Here is a 21745-nt window from a genome sequence, read left to right as displayed (position 1 = left end):
AGGTGAGTAAATAGACAACATTTCATGTGGTATAGTGTCCTCTTAATTTTGATTTATATTTGAGGTTTGTAAATGGGTTTCAAAAGATTCTTGATTCATCCATTTTCATGCAGTAGCTGCAATAAACACTATCTGTTCATCATGGATGATCTCTTGTAGGGTAAATTTGACAACTTTCCAGAGAAGTCTTACTGCACGCTGATGAAAATAATAATCTTTATCATATGTAAAGATAGCCAGAATTCTGTATTCTTGAGTTGATCAAGAAGGCACATCTCTGAGTTGTTTTATATAGCATTCTGGAAGGCTGTGTCACATTCATCTGTTATAAGGAGTGCCAGAGGTCTAGGAAATGCTTAATCACGCGTATTTGAACACAAATTTTGTATCTGGGATGCAGAAAATCACTAATGCACGAGTCCTACATATGTACGCAATAGCTGGATGGCAAATTCAAAGGCTTGCCAGTCCTGGTTCAACCACCTGCTGACTGGGAAAATGTGTTGATCAATTGGTCATTTTAGCTGTGCTGATATAGTATTTACATTAACAGAATTCAGTGTAAGGACCCCCAGATGTATATGTTGTCATGATAAGAGTACATCAAAAAGAACATGACCCAATAGCTGGGCAGCAAGTTCAAAATCTTGGACTGCTGTTGTGTAGTGGGAAAATGTGCTCACATTTACAATGACTGAACTCTGAGGCAGGAAGACCCAGATATGTACAGGTGGTCAGAAAAAAATACAGCAAGTAAGCACATTTAGCCACTTCAGGTATGCCCAATATGCTTACGAGAGGGGAATGCAACTTTTCCTGGTGGGATTCCTATTTTTACCAAAAATAGGAGTCCTGGGCTCCTAGTTGTAAAATCCTAGCGAGACCTCCAAGTGTATGGGTTAATTTCAGGCTGGTTAGTTTCTTCTAGACAACTGAAAGAATATTATTCCAAGTGATGACAAATATGGGAAAAAAAATTTAAACTTAGGTATAGGTATATTTACAGTGCTAAAGCTATTTTCCCTTAAGGCCACAATCTTGCAAATAGTCAGCCATGTTTCAAAATTTTCAATTAAAAAATAGCTTTTCTTGCTTTTTTATACTCAGTGTATCCCCAAGGGGTGCAAGACTGAGAGTCAAAAGTCTCCTTGGTCTCAAAACTGAGGGGTCAGACTGATTAAAAAACAAACTTTTGTATTAAAACTGAGGGTCAAATTAAAAATTTGAGGATCTCTAAAGCGTAAATGAGGGTAAAGGGAAACACTGATACAGTGGAATAGACGAGATTTTATATGGATACCACATTTCATAAAGAGGACATATGGAGGACTTTCTAAATCCAACAATGGATTGGAATCACATACCACTTAATACATTTCTATTGAACTGTTTGCACAAAACCAGAAAAGCAGCTTTGGGAAACAAAGATACTGTCCAATAGAATATACAACAATTTCATACTAAGCCCTTATGTCAACCCAGAAGATAACCTTATAATTCAACCTGGATTAAATATAAACTATCTGCAAGATACACCAACAGACATTAATTTAACTGATAATACGGCAGTCATATGCTTAGAGTTACAAACACTTACTTTCTTTACCTACAATATAGAAAACAAAGTGTTTGTAATTTAAATAAAAATTCAAGAGTTTTCCAGTCATTTCTTTATTTTTTCAGTGTTTGAGCCACATTCTGGCTATAAGAAAATGCTGTCATTTGAATCAGGATGCTACAATAGTAGGTAATGTCACTACAGTTGTCACATGACTGAACATTTAGTAATGTTAGCTGCATTGAAGACAAAAGGACATGTAAACCACTCACTAACAAAACATAGCAATTAGTTAAACAAATGAATCAACCGCTCCAGTGGCCTAGTGGTTAGAGTCTCTGCCACAGAAGCAGGAGATCATGAGTTCGATACCTAGCCGAGTCATACCAAAGACTTAACAAAAATGGTACTAATAGCTGCCTATCTAAGTATTCAGCATTAAGAGCTTAGTATTAGGACTAGTCGGCCTGGTGTCAGGATAATGTGAATGGGTGGGACATCATGCTACATGTCTGTGGCATGATGCCTCAGTGATAGACATCACTATAAACTGCCACACTGCATGTAGCAATATGACTGAAAATTGTTAAAGCTATGTTAAAAATCATAATCACACACGAATCAACCAGATTAATTCCCTCTGATGAGTCAGAACAGTAACAAAAAATGGTTGAGGCAAAGGGAGTAACTAGACCACCATTACACATCTTCTTTAACATCTTTAGCTATTTTACACAAATCCACTTGTCCTACCTACCTTATTGCTTGCTTTATAAGATCTGATCAACCAAATGAATGGCAATCAACCTATTTTGAAATACCTATCTATTTTATCACCATAGTAATAAAAACAGAATCACAGTAAATATAGTACGACTAAAGCAAGTATCAGTGGAATGGTGTCATTATATATGTCAACTATCCAAGATATTCTTGAAAATCTGACTTCTAGTTGCATGGTTGAATGACCTACAATGCTGCACCAAGTATCAACAGCAGCCAGGATTCACACCCTGTGTTTTTTTTTTCAGTCTACTGTCACAAATTTTGAACAGTTCGTAACCTACTAATACAAATGACATGCCTTGTGCTTTTTCAGTCTACTGTCAACAATTTTGAACAGTTCGTAACACATCCTGAGAGAAATGAAATAGTTATCAAATACCAGAATTACCGTGTATCATTATAGAAATAAGTGGAAAATCTCGTTTACCTTCTTTGTGACTTTCTTTAACAATTGTTTTATTTGCTCCACTGTAACGAATAGGATCACGTTGTAGCCTCCATAACGTTGATGCTACGACATTGTGGCTCGTGCACAGAACAGTATTTTTCAGCTTGTATCGAATGGTGTTGCGTTGTATGTCAATATGAATTATTTTTAAATTATTCTTGTTCGACACGAATTCAGTAAGTTTAGCTATATTTCGAGATGCTGACATGAAAATTCAACGTGAAAAAGACTTACAATATCATTCGCTATGCAGTGCGGAACAAAATTATTCAAGGTTCTAAGTTTAACTTCTCGTCCATGACCATATGTGTCAAACCTGCTTTTTGAATACTGTTTTACTATGCCTGTAAATAATTTCCCACAAAGCTAAGGCTAAATGAGACTAAAATTAAGTTCCTGCAACTTACCAAGATTTGTGATACCCTTGGCTCTGCAAAAATTCTACTTTTTAAGTTTAAGTCCCGGTTACCGGCGGTTTAAACGGAAATAAACCCAACTGATGGTACAGTCTAACAACTTGACAGACGTTGGCATTCCGGCCGTACAAGCTACCAAATATGCTGATCTGGAATACTTTGCAATGAGGAATTCGCTAACACGTTTTAAACTTACGAATGATTTTTGTTACTCCATTAATAATAATAATAATAATAATAATAATAATAATAATGTGGAACACCGCAACATAGATTAACTGGGCTGGAGTGTATTTCATTTGCAGACACAATTTGTGTCCAGTTGACCAAGTAGGACTTGAACCACAGTAAGGCTGTATTATCAATGCCAAATACATGCTGCAGACGGTAAAGTAATATATCATGGTCTATTGTGTCAAATACTGCAGACAAATCAAGGAGGGTGAGGACTGTAATCTTTCCACTTTCCAAACCAGAGAGAATGTCATTAGCTGCTTTTAGAAGAGTGGTTAATTATTCCCCTTATCTTATTTATCGCTTTTGATATTTTCTTTACATATTCTTTTATTTTCTTTGTTTAAAATTCTGTTTTGGTTATATGGGCTATTCATATGTGTTTACTCTAATCAAGATCGAACTGATGCTCCATACCAGAGCCTCTGCAGCTTGCGTCCTCCTACTGTTTACCTATATACATCATTTTATTTTATTAATTTTTTTATTAAAAGAAACTTCGCTAACAGTGGAAATAATTTTAAAAAAAAGAACAAATGGAAAACAAACGTACAAAGTTTCTCCAGCCTCACCAACACTACAAGAAAAATAAAGCTAAAAGTCCAGCTGGCAGAGATTTTGCTGTTTTGGATTACTAAAAGAAAACGATACATTGAGATTCTTGTGAATGTTCCAAGTCAGAATGAAATTTGTTGTCATGATGACATGCAATAATCCAAATTACTAGTCTTTGACTACCTCAGCTCCTGTTGGGTTCGAAACCAACAGATAAATTAAAGAGTACATCGACATGAATAACAGATTATTTTTACCAAAATGTCGAACTTCTCAAACTTGACAACACCAGTTCAAGCACCGACACCAGAGAAGATCTTCTCAAGAGTTTCGCGCATTCATTGTTCAGTGAAGTGAATTTGTACTTGAGGAACAAATCAAGGTGAGCAGCAGCCTGGACACGAACCCTTATCGAGCGTGTCTAGTAAACCGTTTACGTTCCTAAAAGTGTCGGACGCTTTGGATGCTTTCATCGATACAGAGTTGACAGAAGATAACGATTCTTACAATGTTGGATTAAACGACTGCTAAAAGAAAATCAAACAACGGATTTACTTGAAAATAATGGATTATTTACACTTGGACAAGTGGTCGCAATATAAGACTTTGCAAATAGTAATGATGTACATCTGAGACTGAATCAAAATAGTATCGAGTTCAACGTGATGGACAACGCTAACGACAATAAAACTATCATCGCAAACTTCACATGTTCCGGTCTTTTACAAAGCCCATCACTTATATTTAGGCATTATAGAAATAAGAATTACATGTGAAAGTTTAGGTGGCGCTCTACAGTTTCGTATTTTGCATAGATTAGGATTTTAAAGAAAAAGAATTTCCTCGGCTTTCCTCACTAGTTATACTGGCTATTTAAAAAAAGACCTTGCAAATCTTAGGTATAATTCAAAGAAAATTTAATTCCCTTTATTTTGGTGTATGATTTATGGGTGTACTGTGGGTTATAGAGTATACAGCTTGGCCTTACTTCAGATGTGCATCTTTCAAAAAATTGCTAGCTCTACTTGGTCATTTTCACTTCCTGAACTTCAGAGGTAAATTGTATAAAAAAGAGCCAATAACTTTTTTTACATTTTATATATTTGGTAATTCATTCATTGCACCTTCAGAAGCTGGTATTGTCTAGTCTGGCAAAATTCATTTTCCCTATTTTAATAGCTGCTATGTATAGTGTGCTTTAGACTATTTTAGGCTGATTTTGTAGCACAATGGAGCAGTCCATTTAGTTAGCAGTGTGCTTAACTCATGTAAAATTTATAAAAGTACAATATCCAAAGAAATATCATCCACATTACATTAATGTAGCATAGAGGTATGCCAACATTCTCTCCATTGTGCATGTTTTAAATGCGAACTATTTCACCTTACATACGTCACTTTCTCAAAACTACATATTTACATTCGAAGTATAAGATCTTAACAACGTGTACAACTACCCACCTCCCACAAAGAAGATCTGACAACAGAGGTGCTGAAATAAGGATGGGCAGTTTTACGCTTTGCATGAACACATTTTGTTTATAAAAATAATTAAACTAGTTTAAATTACAATCAAGAGATATATAATAAATGACCTTAGCCAGTCATAAAAAAATAAACAACGCAATGGGGCCGAGTATTTGGAACTATATTGTTACTCTTAACATTCTAGTCCGATAAATCAGACACCCATATCTTTGTTGATATTGATGGATCATTTGTTTGTCTGTTTTTACCTGTTCATTACAATGATCAATTTTTCTGCATGCAAATCTTTCCGTAACACTCCCGCAAACAGTTTAGACAATTTAACGATATTTGGTAATAGCCATATCTAGCGCAAAATTTAAAAATTTAAAATGACCACAGGACATAGGGTTGTTTTATTCCACGTGGATTCACAGGTCGCCAAACACAGAATTTGATCGGAAATGTTCTGTACCTATCGCCAAAAGGACCACTGAACCGACTAAAGATCAAGAGACGCTAGAAATATCGATAAATGTTTAATGTTAATATGTTGCGGACAAACTTGTCTGCAAACCATTCCTGATTTTATGAATAGGGTGTTAAGTATTGGCCACTCCAAACGCTTGTTGGATAGCAGGTTTGGTTGTTGGACAGTGGATGACTAGGTACTGACCATTCCAGCGGCGTGCTGATGGTATAGTGCGGATCTCGATTAGTAGATAATTGGTATTGGTTACGTCAACGGCGTGATGATGATATAGTGTGTATATTGGATAGATAGTAGACAAGTGAGTGTTGGTCACTCGAATAGCAATTGTGGGGTGGTGGATAGTAGATAATTGGATATTGGTGAATATGCGTTGATGTTATAACGTGTGTTGGATACTCAAATATGCTTGTTGGATATTAGGTTGGGGTGTTTGGTAGTAGTGCACTATGTATTGGTTAGTAGGCATTATTACTTGTCAGTATATCTATGTTCAATTCCCATTATCCTCTAGAGAGACCCGCCCATGTAAATCTCCTTAAGCTTCATATCGACCCATAACGTTAAAACTATGGATAGTTTTGGAGTTGTCGTGCGGTTGGTATTGTTCTGTTGTAGGAAAGCGGTACAAGAGCTATCCATAATCGAGAGCACGAAACCATTCAACGGTTATCCACGTTTCCATCAAAGCACGTTCTTGGTTGAAGACAAGCACACTTACCTCCTCTTTGACTCCATAAATGGTGGCGTGCTTTTGTTTTATTTTCTACTTGCTACTGAATGTCAAATAAAAGGCTACACATTTGTATAAATACTCGTGCTCTTTTCTCTTCATTCACTCCGTATATAATAGCGCAGAAGTATGTATGCGTATATAGTATGTATACGTCTACAATTTATTTCTCTCCTAATACCACAGTGGTACGATTACTGGGATTGTCTGTAATATGATAATAGATAATTCGAGATCACTTATATATGTTCAGACAGATAGACAGACATATATAATCTTTTCTTTGTACTAACAGGTACAACGGATGAATGTACGATGCATATATTCAATGTTCTTTAGTTTTATATTTTTCAGATTTGAACAAAATATACGTAATCTCTCTCTCTCTCTCTGTGTGACACATAACTATATCTAAAGTCTAATGTAACTGGTAAACACGTCAGAACTATTGCTATACAAAATCTTACGTATGACATCTTTCCACTCCACATTTTACAGACATGCAGCAATTTCTTTCTTAACAAATACAAAATCCATGTGCAGTGAATAACTTCGATATACCTAGTAGTGCGGTTTTGAAACAACAACAAACAAACCAATATAACTTTACCGTACACCCTTAGTTTAAGGCAAATTCTGACTTGGTTTGTCACCTTGGCCAATTCATCTAACGCCTCTGTTTATAGACCATATTTCACTCGAACGATAAACATTTTGAACGAGAGGAACTGACAGCAGGTAAAGTCAATCAGTGTACAAAACCTAGAAAGGCAAAATCTAAATTTGCAACAAAACTGAAGAACCAAACCTGCCTCACCCGACACTGCATGTTTTTGAAACAAACATTCAGCAAGTGTTTTTCAAGTGGCAATATGTGGCTTTTAAGTGAGAGAATTAAATTTAGGATGGCAAAAGGGATTGGTGTATTGCAAATTCTACCCCCCACTTGGCTTCCCAGGGGATTTACAACAATGAATATGTTTTAATACACATTCTGGATTGCAAAAGTTAGCCAATTCATGTCCAAAAGTGTGTGTTCTTCTCTCGGCTGTGTTTCCTCTCTTTCTCTGTTTGACTCTGTCTTACTGTATCCTGAATGTTTACAAGCTAAACTTTCGCTCAAGCTGCTAACAGTGTCTTCGGAAACTCTTGCATATTTGCCATAATTTTAGACCATCAAGCATTTTTTTCCAATGGAATTGCAGCTCTAAACGTTGATATACCTGTTGTATACAACATTTGCGTCTATTCGTTTGTATTTATTTATATTTATTGCATGTCGTTACTGTCGAATGTGATGTTGATCGGAAAAGCATTTAGTTTTCATTGCTGTATTTTTATTGCTCTTTTATACATGAACTTATTGTATCGTAAAGGTCGTTAATTCACCTAATTTAAAAGGTTGCATATTTTTGTATGGACTAGTTCTTTTTTCTTCTCTCTATCGCATTATAAGTGTTCAGCAAATGAAAGAAATGCAAGCGCTTTAGAGTCGCGGAGGACAATCACGAGAGATGATTTGCTTGCACGAACATTTCATCATCACACCCAAGCAGTATGTGTGCATTGTGGACAGAAGACGAATGGTCCATCTTAAAGAGCCGAGAGAAAAGGGTAGGATCCAAATCGTGTGAATACAAAATGTTAAGTATCCATCCAAAATCTAAATGGAACGTTAATACATATATTGCAAAAGAGGAGATAGAATGGTACTCGTATTATTCAAACCATTGGACAGTAATCCGCGAACGTTACCAACATGATCCCATGCATAAAGGTTGGCCAACGAACACCAGGAACTGATTTGCGATGTTATAGCTGGTTGCATTAGTGTTAAAGATAGTTTGCAGTCGAGACAAACTGCACAGTAATAACTCACAGAGGGCTTCAAACAAATGTTGTCACACTGATTAGACCCATATGTGTAACCACGGAACAGGTAAAGAAAGTTACATAAACTACCACTGAGATGGTTGGTTCAATCTTCAGGATAGCCCAAGCCACCGAACAATTCCTAATAAATAAACAAGGCACCAGGGAACTTGACGAGTACATCAGAGCAGCACCAGAAAAGCTTCCACAACCGCCAACACTCACGAACAAGTCAACGTTGGTGAGAACAAAGCCGCAAAATTTTCATGAAGCACGTTGACAATGGATCTTTGAAACTTCCTTAAATGTCGCCTTTACGATACCCAACAAACGGATAGAGTACTTGAGCTGAGAACCACCATTAGATATAAAATATGTATGGAGCAAGTGAGTATACAAGGAATTTACTGAGTATAAACATACCCTGTCCAGTTGCGTGATCGTTATATTGAAATACATAAAGTAGTTTGGAATACAGAAATTGGTCTTGACGAAGGCAGATCAAGGCTGGTAAAATTAAAATTAATGCAAGAAGTAGGTAAGGAATGACCCAGAAAATGACCTAGCACACGTCGACCCAAACCCAAACCATTTATGGAGCATATTACGGAAGTAGTGTTGGCCAGGATGTTCGTTGATTGTTTGCAGTGATCACATTGTTTTCGCGTTCTAAACTAATCACTAAACAAGTTGCAATGCGAGTCGTTGATATGATCACAAATGTTGCTGAGGATCGGTTAAGAAACTGAAATCGGTAAAAAATATATTGAAAGATGGTAAACAAAATAAAACCATCGTGCCCTGTCGCACACGATGATAGTGATTGAAAAATACCAAAATTCAAAAAGAAGAATTTTGGCTTAGGACTTTGAAAAAGACTAACACACGCATACATGACTTGACCGGAAATCACAAGCACAGAGTTTATCTTTTAAAATTACTTTTCCGTATTATCCAAATGTAAAACGACACCCGTTCAGCTTTGGCAAATAAAATCAAAATTGCACCCTGGATCACTTGGAGCTCACCAGCGCCTCCTCCAGCACTATGTCCTCCATTGCCTCGTCTAGACATATACAGTAAAAAGCATGCGGTGCATGAATAAAGCATCGAGTTGAGGTTCCTCTTTCCCACTCGACGAGGAAATAAATAGTGCGCGGTGGGCACATGTGAATCCCCGAAATTAGTGTTCTCGTTGCATATAGAGTAGGGTAAAAATATTGTTAAGTGGTGGCTTTATTCCCGCTCAACAAGTTGACGCACAACAAGTTTTCTTCAGACAAGCCGACGGACAATTCCCCCTCAGTTCTGAAATAAAAGTCAAGATACTTTCTATATCTGTAAGAAAAAAGGGCAATGTGCTACCGAATGTCCAAAATTTTTTTTAAAAAAAACAAACAACGCAAGACAGCAGTCAGAAGAGACAAAAGTCAACATACTTGTTTTCAATGTCAAAAGAAAGGACATTGGTCTTCAGTCCGCCCTATGAAAACAACAGGCGCAAAACGAAGAGAGGGGTTTCGAACAGGAAGAAAAGAAGAGGTGCACTCCAAAAAGGAAAAACCCAGACATGAAAGTGAGGAAGAAGAGGAAAAACCTGTGAAAGTGAAGAAATTCAAAAAACAGAGAGTGAACAAAGACGTCGAAGAAGTTTATGAACTTTTTAAAGTGTTATGTTTTGAATCGGATTATAAAATTTGTAACAGAATAGACCAGACAGAAAACATAAGTGTATCTTGGTCTTGACGTTTTAGAATATGGACCTACACTATAGCACTCACTCACACACGTCGTACATCATGGCCAAAAAAAAAGGGATTTTGAGTTTTAATTGATTTTGGCAAAATGAATACTATCTCTTTTCAAGAGAGGTGGGTGGCTCTGAAAAGGACCGCTGGGTGTTCTTTTATGAGAGAAAAAAAAAACTCAGGAACGGGACGTAATCAGCTTTAAGTGTCTTAAGCCTTTTCCAAGGCCAAGGCCTACTTCTGGACTTGCTCCTGTCGATGATCATTTGGTAGAAATCACTAATCTGGGTACCTTAGTTGTAGTAACAGGTTTGCGCTGTTTGACTCGGAAAGATATTGATATCTTGGGTAGTAATAAAGAAGTCTGATACATTTGTTTTAGACACCTTAACTCTGCAAATAATGTCTATGATTACCGTCACCGTTTGTCTTTCACTGCCTTCCTTCTCTCGTAGAAATTGTTTCTTCTCTACTGCTGCTTCTTCTTCCGGTCGTTTCCTTCTTCTTGCCTCTTCTTCTTGCTGTTGCTGTTGAAGGAGAAAATCTTGTTCTACTTCTTTCTGCTGCTGTAAAAATTTCTCCAGTTCTTCTTTCTGTCTCTGTTTAAAATCCTCGGCGTGTGGTAAAGAAGGAGAAGATGGTTAAGGTGCTGGTAATGTAACAAATTCTTGCGAAGAGAGAAAATCCACTAAATTATAATTGAAATCGGTCTCTTTTGTAAGTAAGGCTGTGTTGACTTTGGTAGCCGCTGCTATGCCATCGCTCGTCTCCACAGCCGGTGCACCCCAATTATTCGTCGTTTTAGTTTCCGTCATATAAGGAATGTTACATCACAAGCAGCTCTCTTCGGATTGGAAGACATAATCCAAACTCTGACTTAATTTTGTACTGCGTATTAGGATTGGTGAAAAACTCAATCCGTTTCGATCCACTCTTCCACGATAAATATGAGCGGTTCACTGCATGCCCTTCACCTGTTCTCGTCACAAGATGTGGACTAACGTTGAACTATCTACCTTCGTATTGTCGATGCTGTTCCATACGCACTTACCCATGTGTGTCAGATGAGCATGGGCAATCATCCGGATCACCGACACGAGCGGTTGGAAACGAAGAATTTATGTGGAGAAACGGGGCCCCGAGTGGCCGAGTGGTTTAAAGCGCTCACCGTTCCGGATCACTGCCATCTCACCTCTGTCTGCGTGTGTTCGAGTCCAAGGCTCGGCTAGCGTTGGTACGTGGGAAAGCCCGCCAGTAGCTTCTCGTGGGTCGGTGGTTCTTCCCTGGGTTTTCCAGGGTTCTTCCTCCACCAGTTATACTGGCCGCCATGTATAGCCTCTCTTGTGCTGAAAAATGGCGTTAAACCCTAGAACAACAACAACAACAACAACAACATGTGGAGAAACAAGGCTGTCTGAACAGAATCATCATCTACGGTCCAGACGTCAGAAGAAGTTTGAGGAATAGAAGGCCACCAATGCGATGCCCTCTGTGTTAACGAAATGACGTTAACAAAAACACAAAGGCCCTTTGCATGGCCACTCCACTGTCTCGAAAAGATTCGCCTTCTTGCCTAACATTGTTTTTAGTCGGTTGTATAGTTGTTTGTGTGATGGATTGATGTTCATCAATCTATGTCTATGTATTATATATGATTATATCTCTACTGGATTTGTCTATACCTAGGGTAGCGCGTATTCTGGTCAGCCACTTGCAACATTGTTGCCAGTGTTCCGCTCAATTGATGTCAGCCCCTTGCTACATTGGTATCGATCTCCAGTACCGTGACTCCACCCACCTGTTCCATTACAATTGTCCCTATACAAAACCCAACCTTTTGTCTTGTCGCTATAGTGGTCCAAGGTGATTTTTAAAATGTTGTCTCTTTAGTGCTTCGGGTGTGTGTCTTGTAATACTAATTCCCATTGTCGCTAAAGTGGACCCTTTCACTACTAATAAGAAATAAACAGCCTTACAAAACTAATGTATAAGAAAAGAGGGTAAATCCCTTATTAAAACTGGTATGTCTCGTGTAATGTTAACGTAAGTCAATGATGAAATGGCCTTTGGGAAGTACATTAATCTTATGAAACTAGGTGTGTTTATGGTCTGCCATATTTGGCTTGACCAGATAGCCTTTGGAATCGGTTTGAATTCCAATATAACGATCTGACATAATGAGAGGGGAGTAATGATCTGTTCCCAGAAAGATATCCTACAGAAGATTTGGGTTGCTTCTCTGTTTATTTTGATAGGGAAAATAGCTCCAAAACGTATTCACGTACCTATTTATCCAAGTATCTACGTATCAACGTACTTACGAATCCACCTACCCACACAAAGTTTGAGGGCCGAAAGAGGCGAGACAATATAAAGTTTGCAGAAGACAAAAGCGAAAGACTAAAACGAACCGCCATAGTGAAGTTGGAGTGAACCAGAAATAATCAGGTTATGAAGTTGAACAAGGCAATGACTTCGATTGTTCACTCGATTATATGATGAACCTATTTTATCTTTAAAACAGATCGGCTATTTATATAAGTATATTTATGTCGAAATTCGGTGAATAGTTTCTTTCAAAAGAGAAGTGTATCTTTTTAATGTAACTTTTTATCACAGTTGTTTATGTAATTGATTAAATTGTATAGCAATATAGTAGTCTTGAAAGTGCACACACAGACATTTTAAATGAATGACCAAAATATGGAGGTGAAAGAAATGTTTGGCTCTGGGAATTCAGAGATAGCCATGACCTTAACTTATATAGGTTTATCATGAACGCGTCTCACGAAATGTCCTTAAATGTGACACAAACACGTCAGAACTCACTTTTGGATAAATAAATTGTTAAATTTGCATCACTGAATTGATCAAAGAACTTCGAATTGCTTCAAAGTGATCTTTCCAGGTGTCTATGTAGACGATGACGTCACAGATGCAAGTTTCACAATTATCTAGACCATATGTATTCATGTTCATTACACGTTGGAAACTTAAAGCGAGCCATTCATACCATAAGCCCATCTGGACTTACGATTAGAGATTTTTTCGTTTGCTCTTTCCGTGAGTGGAGTTTACCAGAATTCTGTCAAAAGTAAATCTGTGCGACATATTTTGCATTCCAATTTTGTCATGCAGTCATCTATTCTTGGTACCGGAAATTAATATGTTTTGTGACATTGTTTACATGTCTATAGTCAGAACACAGGCAGATAGTATTATATAGTTGCTACTCTAGTTCCTACTCTAGTTTCTACTCTAGTTTCTGCTAAAAAATATCGTGAACTCAAGTTGCTTTTAATTGCTTCTTTGAAATCATTGTAAAGTAAATACGGAAATTATTTTATACATTCATGTTTAAGAGAATTAACCATGAAAATATGTTGTTCCACGGGTATACAACTTACAGTTTCAACGTCATTGGTAGAGTTTATTTGTTCCAATTAGAACATATAGAAACAAGGGCTTATACTAGCTTAATATCTATTGTAATTCAATATTCTCCAGTGGTAGTAGGCGCAAATGTTTTTGGTCCACATTGTTCAACATATCTGAGTTCCTGAGATTGGTTGTACCTAAGTATTTCACGTCATCGTTTAAATCTTCATTGTGTGGGACAATTGAAGTGATTGGATGAATAACAGGGCTATCGTTATCAACACATCCTCCTTCACATATTAAGTGTGTGTGTTATTTGGATTTTTAACGTAGCTTTAACAGTTTTTCAGTCATTTCGCTACGATGTCTTCATTTTGGCCGTTTATGGTGATGTCTAGCACTGGGCATCATGTCGCCGATATGTAGTACACACTGGTAGCAACAGTGTCACAACCAGTTTGAACATCTTGTAAAGGATTAATTGGTACTATCAATTTTACCTAAAGTGATACCACTAATTGATGATGGAAACCAGTAACTTCTAAAAGAACGAACATACCGAAAGAAAACTGTCACGAAGAAAGAATAACTTCAAGATGTTTGTGTTATAAAAGAAAGAAAGAAAGAAAGAAAGAAAGAAAGAGAGAGAGAGAGAGAAAGAAAGAAAGAAAGAAAGAAAGAAACGAATGAACAAAACCTATCATGCAAACATTGCATTAAGAATATGTATGTATGTATGTATGTATGTATGTATGTATGTATGTATGTTTAACAGCACGTCAGGACAGTTCTGGCAATACATTTTAGATTGAAAGCTACGTTCAATAAATGTAAACTCACAAGACATGAGTAACAGAGAAAGTGAAAATGAAATGAATTATTCATCCAATGATAATGGAACTGTGCGTGACGTGGTTATTTGGGTTCGGTCCATCTTGGTCAAAGTTCATAACCATACAATTGCTAGAGGTCTCATAGCGGAAAGCGTTTCCCCACATTTGATTGCATAACCCTGCACCATTGTGATACATCTGTGCAAAGGTAATGCATGGTCTATTGACGGCACATTTGTTGAGGCCGTGGTTAGGGTATCGGGCATAGTCAGTAAGCCAGTTCAGAGCGCAAGTCATGTCGTTTTTGCAGGCGTCGAACCATGCGTCACAGTACGAAGCGCAGATCGGAACGTTAATAAACGTATCATTGCTCGGCGCGATCCACTTGACAACATTGGGTTCACACTGGTAGAAACATTCTTCTTGTAGGATGTAACGACGGCATTTGTCAGAAACGCGACCGCAAACGTCATAGGTCCAATTGAAGAGACCAAGCACCTGTAAAGACAAGAAACTTTTATTTAGTGAGTGTAAAAATCGCCATATATTGGAATATAAACAAGCACATACCGTTTTGATTTCCTCTTCTTATAATAGCAGTAATAAAATATGAATATTATCCAGTAGAATCATCATGGAACACGGATTACCCACAATGTTAAAGTGACACAACGTTTAATAGGGTACTGACGGGCAGGTGGACGGACATATCTTAACATGCTCCTGGATGACGATGATGATGATGACTGCTTTGATGGAGTCTTTAATGTTTTGCGAAAATGCTGCTTATATAACAAAATTGAGACCATATACATTAAGTAATCTACATTTAATTTATCTTTATTTTTTATTTTTTATACCCTTAACAGACTTTCTTTACCTTTCATGTTATATCTTTCAGGAATAGATATTTACATTTATTTTTAGGGTTCATCTTCTTGAATGGGAATATATAACCAATTTTGGGCTGACATGCAGCCAAAGACTATACATACATTTATACATTAACAAATCAATTGTAAAGTTGTTTTGGATCGTAATTTTGTGTGCTTGCCTCTTTCTTCTGACACAAGGTCACCAGAATATTCGAGTGATGATTGAAGCCATTCAATATGTCAACTCAGAACCGCCAAAAAAAACCCACACGTGATCTAAGAACAATAGCCATGACAGGGCTCCAAACCCAAATGCAACAGGAAAAAGAAGCACATATGTATATTCATGTTCCTTTGGCCACGAATCTTCTTCTCTGTGTGAAGTTTCTAGAGACAAGGGGTGGTGGGGTGGTGGATGTGGTACAGAGGATTAAAATATACAATCATTAAAGCAACAGTCATTTTACCGTGTTCAAAAATTATCTCTAACGCAATCATAATATCGAAACACTGGAACGAAATTGTCACTCGTGACATGAACAACCAGACGATAGCGTTTGCTTCAAAATTCCACCAAAAAGGAAAATTGCTTCAGATAGCATTGTAAATATTAAAGTACAGTGCGGGTACCTTAAAGTTAATTATATCGACAAGGACATAATTGTTCTTTTGTCTTTTACTACTCACTGCTGTGGAAACGAGACTTTGGCATGGATTGCCAACATCAATATTTCGTCGCCAATTTTTGAAAAAATGGCACGATTTTCATAATGCATTACTATCCATTTATCTCAACATCCTCATTATCAATGCAATATTGTCGACATAAGCTGATGTTTAGATAAAATAAATTATAATGTCGCATACAAGTGACATTTTTAAGAGATAACATGTCGTCTGTGACTAGGATTTACGCAGAAAATTTAAAAAAACGGAAAAATAAATCTGTTTTTATTAAATGAAGACAAGTAGTCTACAAAACACTTGTATATTGACAACTTTCATTTGTATAGAACTCTCCATAATGTGTTAAAATAATATACATGCATTTGAAAAATCCATGAATTCGAATATTCAATTATATGTTAGAAAATTCATGTATTAGTAAAATCCCGTCAGAAAACACAACTAAAACGCATCTATATATAAACGCGATTCCTCGTTTGATCTATATGCCACTGTCAACAAACAGGTTTCTAGAAACGATTCACTCTGATATTTATTACCCTAGTAGCAAGTGGCGGTATAGTTGTTTATATGCTACATGTACATGTACTTAAATTGGCCAAGCTTTTGGTCAGTCAGAGACAACTACCATAATGCCGAAGCTACCAAGGGGATGAGGTTATTCATAGGTAAATAAAAACATCTGAAAAAATTAAAAAGTTTTGCATTCTTGCAAAATGCCCTGCCTTCATTTAACTCGACAACCAGATATATATTATTTAAAAATATTGTAACTTCAATTTTAGTAGTAAACCGCCATTGGTAGCGATCGAAAGCATGAACTCTTTTGTTGCAAACAGGAAACTTTCAGGGCACATATAATATGTTCCAATCACTATGAAAAATGAAACGATGTTTTTATTTAAATTTATTGCCAACTTTCTTTGATCAAAGGTCTTCGGCTTGCATTTATGAAGGTTCATGTGTTATTGAAGGCGCCGCTAAAGGCACTCTTTGAAGGACCAAACAAATGTCCATTTCTTATTGTTGGGGCATCAAATAATTGTAAAACATTGAGGTAGAGAGACTTATATTTCATTTGCTAAGTATGTATACAGAACGATCAGTGCTTAAAAGCTAATTAGTTTTCTTTGAAGTTTCAGCAAAACTATTTTTCTGGTATAATTTTCAAAATGCGAAAATAATTGCCAACGTCTGGAAGATTGTGGTCATTCCATTTCTCTCCTCCAGAGGTGGTCGATTGTAGCTAGGCAGGTAGAATGAATATTTGGGTTATATTACAGCATATAGTACTAAGACCAAACATCAGAATAAGCAGATTATGACATTATAATGTCGTGTCAGGGTGGTTTGTCAATATGAACAAAGGATTTGTTTATGTAACAATAGACTGTAGTGCAATTTTATATCCAAGTTTGCGGCTTTCTGTCATGGTGCCTTTGAATTTCTCAAATACAAACGATAGATTGTACATACAAGTTTTAAAAGCCAAAAAGATATCAAAATGGTATATTTTGTCGCCAATAAAGGAAAAAACATCGCATTTTGCGAGACTGGCGAAGCCCAGCGCGATCCCTGCATTGGTGTCCTTTCACAGATTAAAAGATCGCATGGTTCTATGTTGACATGAAATATCTTTTGCATGCATTGTGAAAGAATGTCTTTCCATTTTGTAACACATTTTGTATCTCACAAAATGGAAAGGCACATTCTTTCACAATGTATGCAAAATATATAGTCTATGTCAATATAGAACCACGCCAATCTCGCAAACTGCGATGTTTTTTCCTTTATTGGTGACCATACATACCAACTTGCTATCTCGATATGGTGATTGCGTTTGGAATTGCATGCGGTATGGTGCCTTTAGCTTACCTCATTCTCAAGTAATTCACGAGTAAAGTTTGCCCGGCAGCACGTGCTGTGTTTCCAAGAATGGCATTCCACGTAATCTTTTCCCTCTGGGGAAGGTTCCGGTTTGTGCAAAGGACCGGCTATACAGCTTTGTGTTGTACCTGTATGTTATAGGAGAATAGAAAGACAATCACGAATTTCATACATATGTCTGTATTTTCTGTCCTTACTGAGAAAGCAATTTAACTGAAAGAATATAACTGGATTCACTCATCGCCATTTCTCGAGGATGACTATTTATATCGATTATAGACTGGTTCTTTCCGTGTTCATAAGCAAATCTTTTTAAGCAAGGAACCAACAGGTCGAATATTACCCATATGCCTTCTGTTGGAATAATGTGTGAATGTGTTCCATTAATATGACAACTCGTCTGTATGAAAACATAAAGACGTAACATTCTGCACCATCACCGCCTGATAATCTTTGGTTCAGACAATAAATTGAAAATAAATTATATACACACTCCCCTTCGCTCTTACGACTGAAATATTATTTTCTGGCCGCCCTCTGTTAACTGTAGAAATCAGCACACAAATATTTTTTAGCTGTGCAAAATTAAAACAGGATGAATAAGAGATTTAATTAATTGACTGAACTCACGACCATTTCAATCGCAATTAATTAGTTCGTATTGTTTGTTATGCTTTGTATGTATTTTCTGTAAAACCATTGGTACCGGCATCGAGATCTTTGATGTTATATTTGTTTTCTTGTTACTGTTGGGGAGACATTGCTAATAAGCCTGTGCGTTCTACTTGATTCCCCAAATCATATGTTTGTGATCGCATTTCACAAAGTTTCTCAAATAAATATGGTTCAAACTTAAATACATGTGGTTTACTTCATGTGCCAATCGAACACATGATGGTTGTGAGGAAAACTCCTAATGTATGAATCTGTTTTACGTATCTACTATTGTCTTATTCAGATTACATTAAGTCATTCTCCAGATGAATGCATACTGTTGAAATCAATGAGGCAGCATGATACAAGATCGTGTGCTCCATATCTCAACTTGAAGTCAAACGTACCGTTTAATCTTTCACCTGCATTCACACGGTGAACTCTTTGCTTATCTTTGACTTCACCGTGTTGTTGCCTTTATTGTCATCAGATTAGATAAATATGGTGTTTCATGAGGTTTAAGTCACTTTCTTTTACAAATAGTATCAATAGATAGTTGGATATGACTTGTTTAAGAATAAATATGTTTCTACTAGATTAGATAAATATGGTGTTTCATGAGGTTTAAGTCACTTTCTTTTACAAATAGTATCAATAGATAGTTGGATATGACTTGTTTAAGAATACATATGTTTCTACTAATACCATGTATATAGTTATATGGTTTAAACATATTTGCAAAATTAAATTATGCAAAAGGGGTCGAGGTAAAAGTTGTCATATTGTCATATATAGTTATATACTCATGTATATACTTACAAATTTTACAAACTACAGACTGAAGGACAAACTGATTCAGAGGTACATATTTTCTACGGGCGCTTATTCATCCATTCATCAGTCAATACATCGGTATTTACATACATACAAACAAAGAGACACACAGCAAGAGAGATACGTGACCAATATACTACCTGATCTTTCTGAGATGGCGAGGCAGCTGGCACTAAATATCACTTTCAGGACAATACCTGGTAAAAATTAGAGATCATACTGTGATATTTTAAAAGGTATTACGTACAACAAAGTCATTCATTTCGTATCGAATGGCTGACAGCTTGATTATTCGATCTCATAATAGCAACGAAACCACCTCGATCACTATACTATGTGAAAACTACCTTTATATAGTAGACGATTACGATGACTACGATGGTTTTGATAATACTACCTGAAATAATAATACATGTAATTCCTCTACCTCCACACCAAAATATAATAGTATTTTTCTTAATTTATCTATCAACTTGTTCTATTTTTAATCACAGAAGAAACGTGGAAACGAAAAGTTAAGCAGTAAACACCCGAGTTTGAGAAAAATGGCGCTTTTTACGAAATAATGTTAAGCTTAAAATAAAATCCGCATATTAGGATAACCCTTCCGTGTTTCAGCAAATGACGAAATATCCGTATATTGCGGAAGTCAGCACATATATTCAGCCTTTCAGTATTTTGCTAACAAATAAGCATATATATATATATATATATATATATATATATATATATATACATATACATACGTACATACATAGAACATCCTATGATTTGAAATTGGTCGACAATATAAATTAACTATAAACGTCATCAGTGAGATTACATTTTACGTCGTTTATCATTTACTACTGTTTTTGCTTTTACTTTATTAACAATTTTCACTTTATTTTAATTACCAAATGATTTAATAATTTACTTATATTTGATTACGAGCACGTCTCACGTTTTAAGAGTTTTAAGAGTTTATTAAACGCAATGTAGCGTTTGTTTCTCAGATTCTATCGTACAAATATCATTGATCACATCTTTAACCTACTTTTTTTCAATAAATATTTGAATCAATGGGCACCTTTATACTACGGACATATAAGCCAGTCTTTCAGGTGACCGTCCATATCTATTTATTTATTTATCTATCTACCTATTTGTCTTATCTACCTCTTTACTGACCTTTAAATAGCAACATTTCCACAACATACAGTCACTGTGGTATCTAGATCTAATTCAGTGAAGGAAATGTTCTCGAAGTAACGCAGTGTGTTCCAGATGAGTCAAAGGAAACCAAAGGCAGTGATTAAATAGGCCCTATCACGGCCCTGATAAACAAAATAGCGATTGGTTACAATTATTTCGACATTCATTGGATGTCACCCTTAGCAACAAGGTCCTGAAGCATTACGTAAGATTCTGACAATTTGTTCATACAACAAATGCAAAAGATCAAACACTCTTTCTGCACAGTTCGATAACATAATTGTAGTAATATAAATCGAAAACGGTTTTAAAGAATTTACGTCGTAGTAGAGTGGCAGACAGACTTTGGATATGTTGAAACATCTCAGTAGCTTATGTGTTTCAATTTATTTTTCTTCTTTCTTTGGGAAGTATTACTATTTGACTGACGAGATTTCTGCTCATTAAGATTTTAAAAATACAAATATATCAATAATTCTGTACTAGCTCATAAGCTGATCAACAAAAATAAAAAAAAATTAAAACCGGTCGTTGTCAAGCATAGCTTCAAAACAAACTGTGTAATGACCAATGACATCGATAATCAAAATACTTAAACGAGTGAAAGATAGGATTATAACCATGAAAGAAAAATAACTAGCTAGGCATACCCCATTTTTTGAAATAATTTAGTTTATAATAGTCATTTCAATTTTCTGGGGGCTGGATGGGTGTGTCACTTTTTCATAAGTAACATATTTCTTTTCTCTCTTGTGGAAACAATTTCTAATTAAAGTAAATAAAGATCTTACTCAGCTATGATGAAAAACTGTGGCGGTATCAAATTTCGATTAAGGGCTGTATTTTGCACAGTGACCACAGTATCAGCGTGACCCACAGGCTCACGAACCTAGTTGTCCAGGTTACTAACGGTCTGAAGCACTTAACATACATCGCATGATGGTCTATTAAATTTAAATAGGTCACTTCTGACTGACAGCTAGTTGACCAAGGATTGCTTTCTTCATCAAAGTACACTAGTGTTACACTTAGTATTAAGGGCCGAGGATTGCTTTCTTCATCAAAGTACACTACTGTTACACTTAGTATTTAGGGA

At 36.3% G+C, this 21745-nt stretch overlaps 2 protein-coding genes across 3 annotated transcripts in view; both read right to left on the bottom strand.

Moving 5' to 3' along the window:
* Positions 1–3289, bottom strand: part of LOC149770844 (uncharacterized) — a 47102-nt gene extending 43813 nt beyond the window's left edge. Inside the window, exon 1 of one of the 2 annotated variants that reach the window (XM_089949049.1) lies at positions 3200–3289. The gene's annotated coding sequence lies outside the window, so the exon portion shown is untranslated. Of the gene's footprint in view, positions 1–2771; positions 2852–3199 lie in introns of those variants that run through there. The other variant, XM_089949052.1, reaches the window with a different exon arrangement.
* Positions 3290–14501: 11212 nt separating this feature from the next.
* LOC149770843 (riboflavin-binding protein-like) lies at positions 14502–20771 on the bottom strand. The gene is made up of 4 exons (XM_089949036.1): positions 20626–20771; positions 19596–19652; positions 17956–18095; positions 14502–15016 (listed from the first exon to the last, which is right to left on the bottom strand). Exons 1-4 carry the CDS (start codon positions 20639–20641, stop codon positions 14567–14569), a joined length of 663 nt encoding a protein of 220 aa, XP_089805162.1. The 5' UTR covers positions 20642–20771; the 3' UTR covers positions 14502–14566.
* Between the last annotated feature and the right edge of the window lie 974 nt (positions 20772–21745).

The sequence above is a fragment of the Sinohyriopsis cumingii genome, unplaced genomic scaffold (genome assembly GCF_028554795.1).
Source record: "Sinohyriopsis cumingii isolate HCF-2022 unplaced genomic scaffold, ASM2855479v2 utg002260l, whole genome shotgun sequence".
In the NCBI taxonomy this organism is placed as follows: domain Eukaryota; kingdom Metazoa; phylum Mollusca; class Bivalvia; order Unionida; family Unionidae; genus Sinohyriopsis; species Sinohyriopsis cumingii.
The sequence above is the reverse complement of the archived record's forward strand: the minus strand, read 5'-3'. Positions and strand labels throughout refer to the sequence as shown.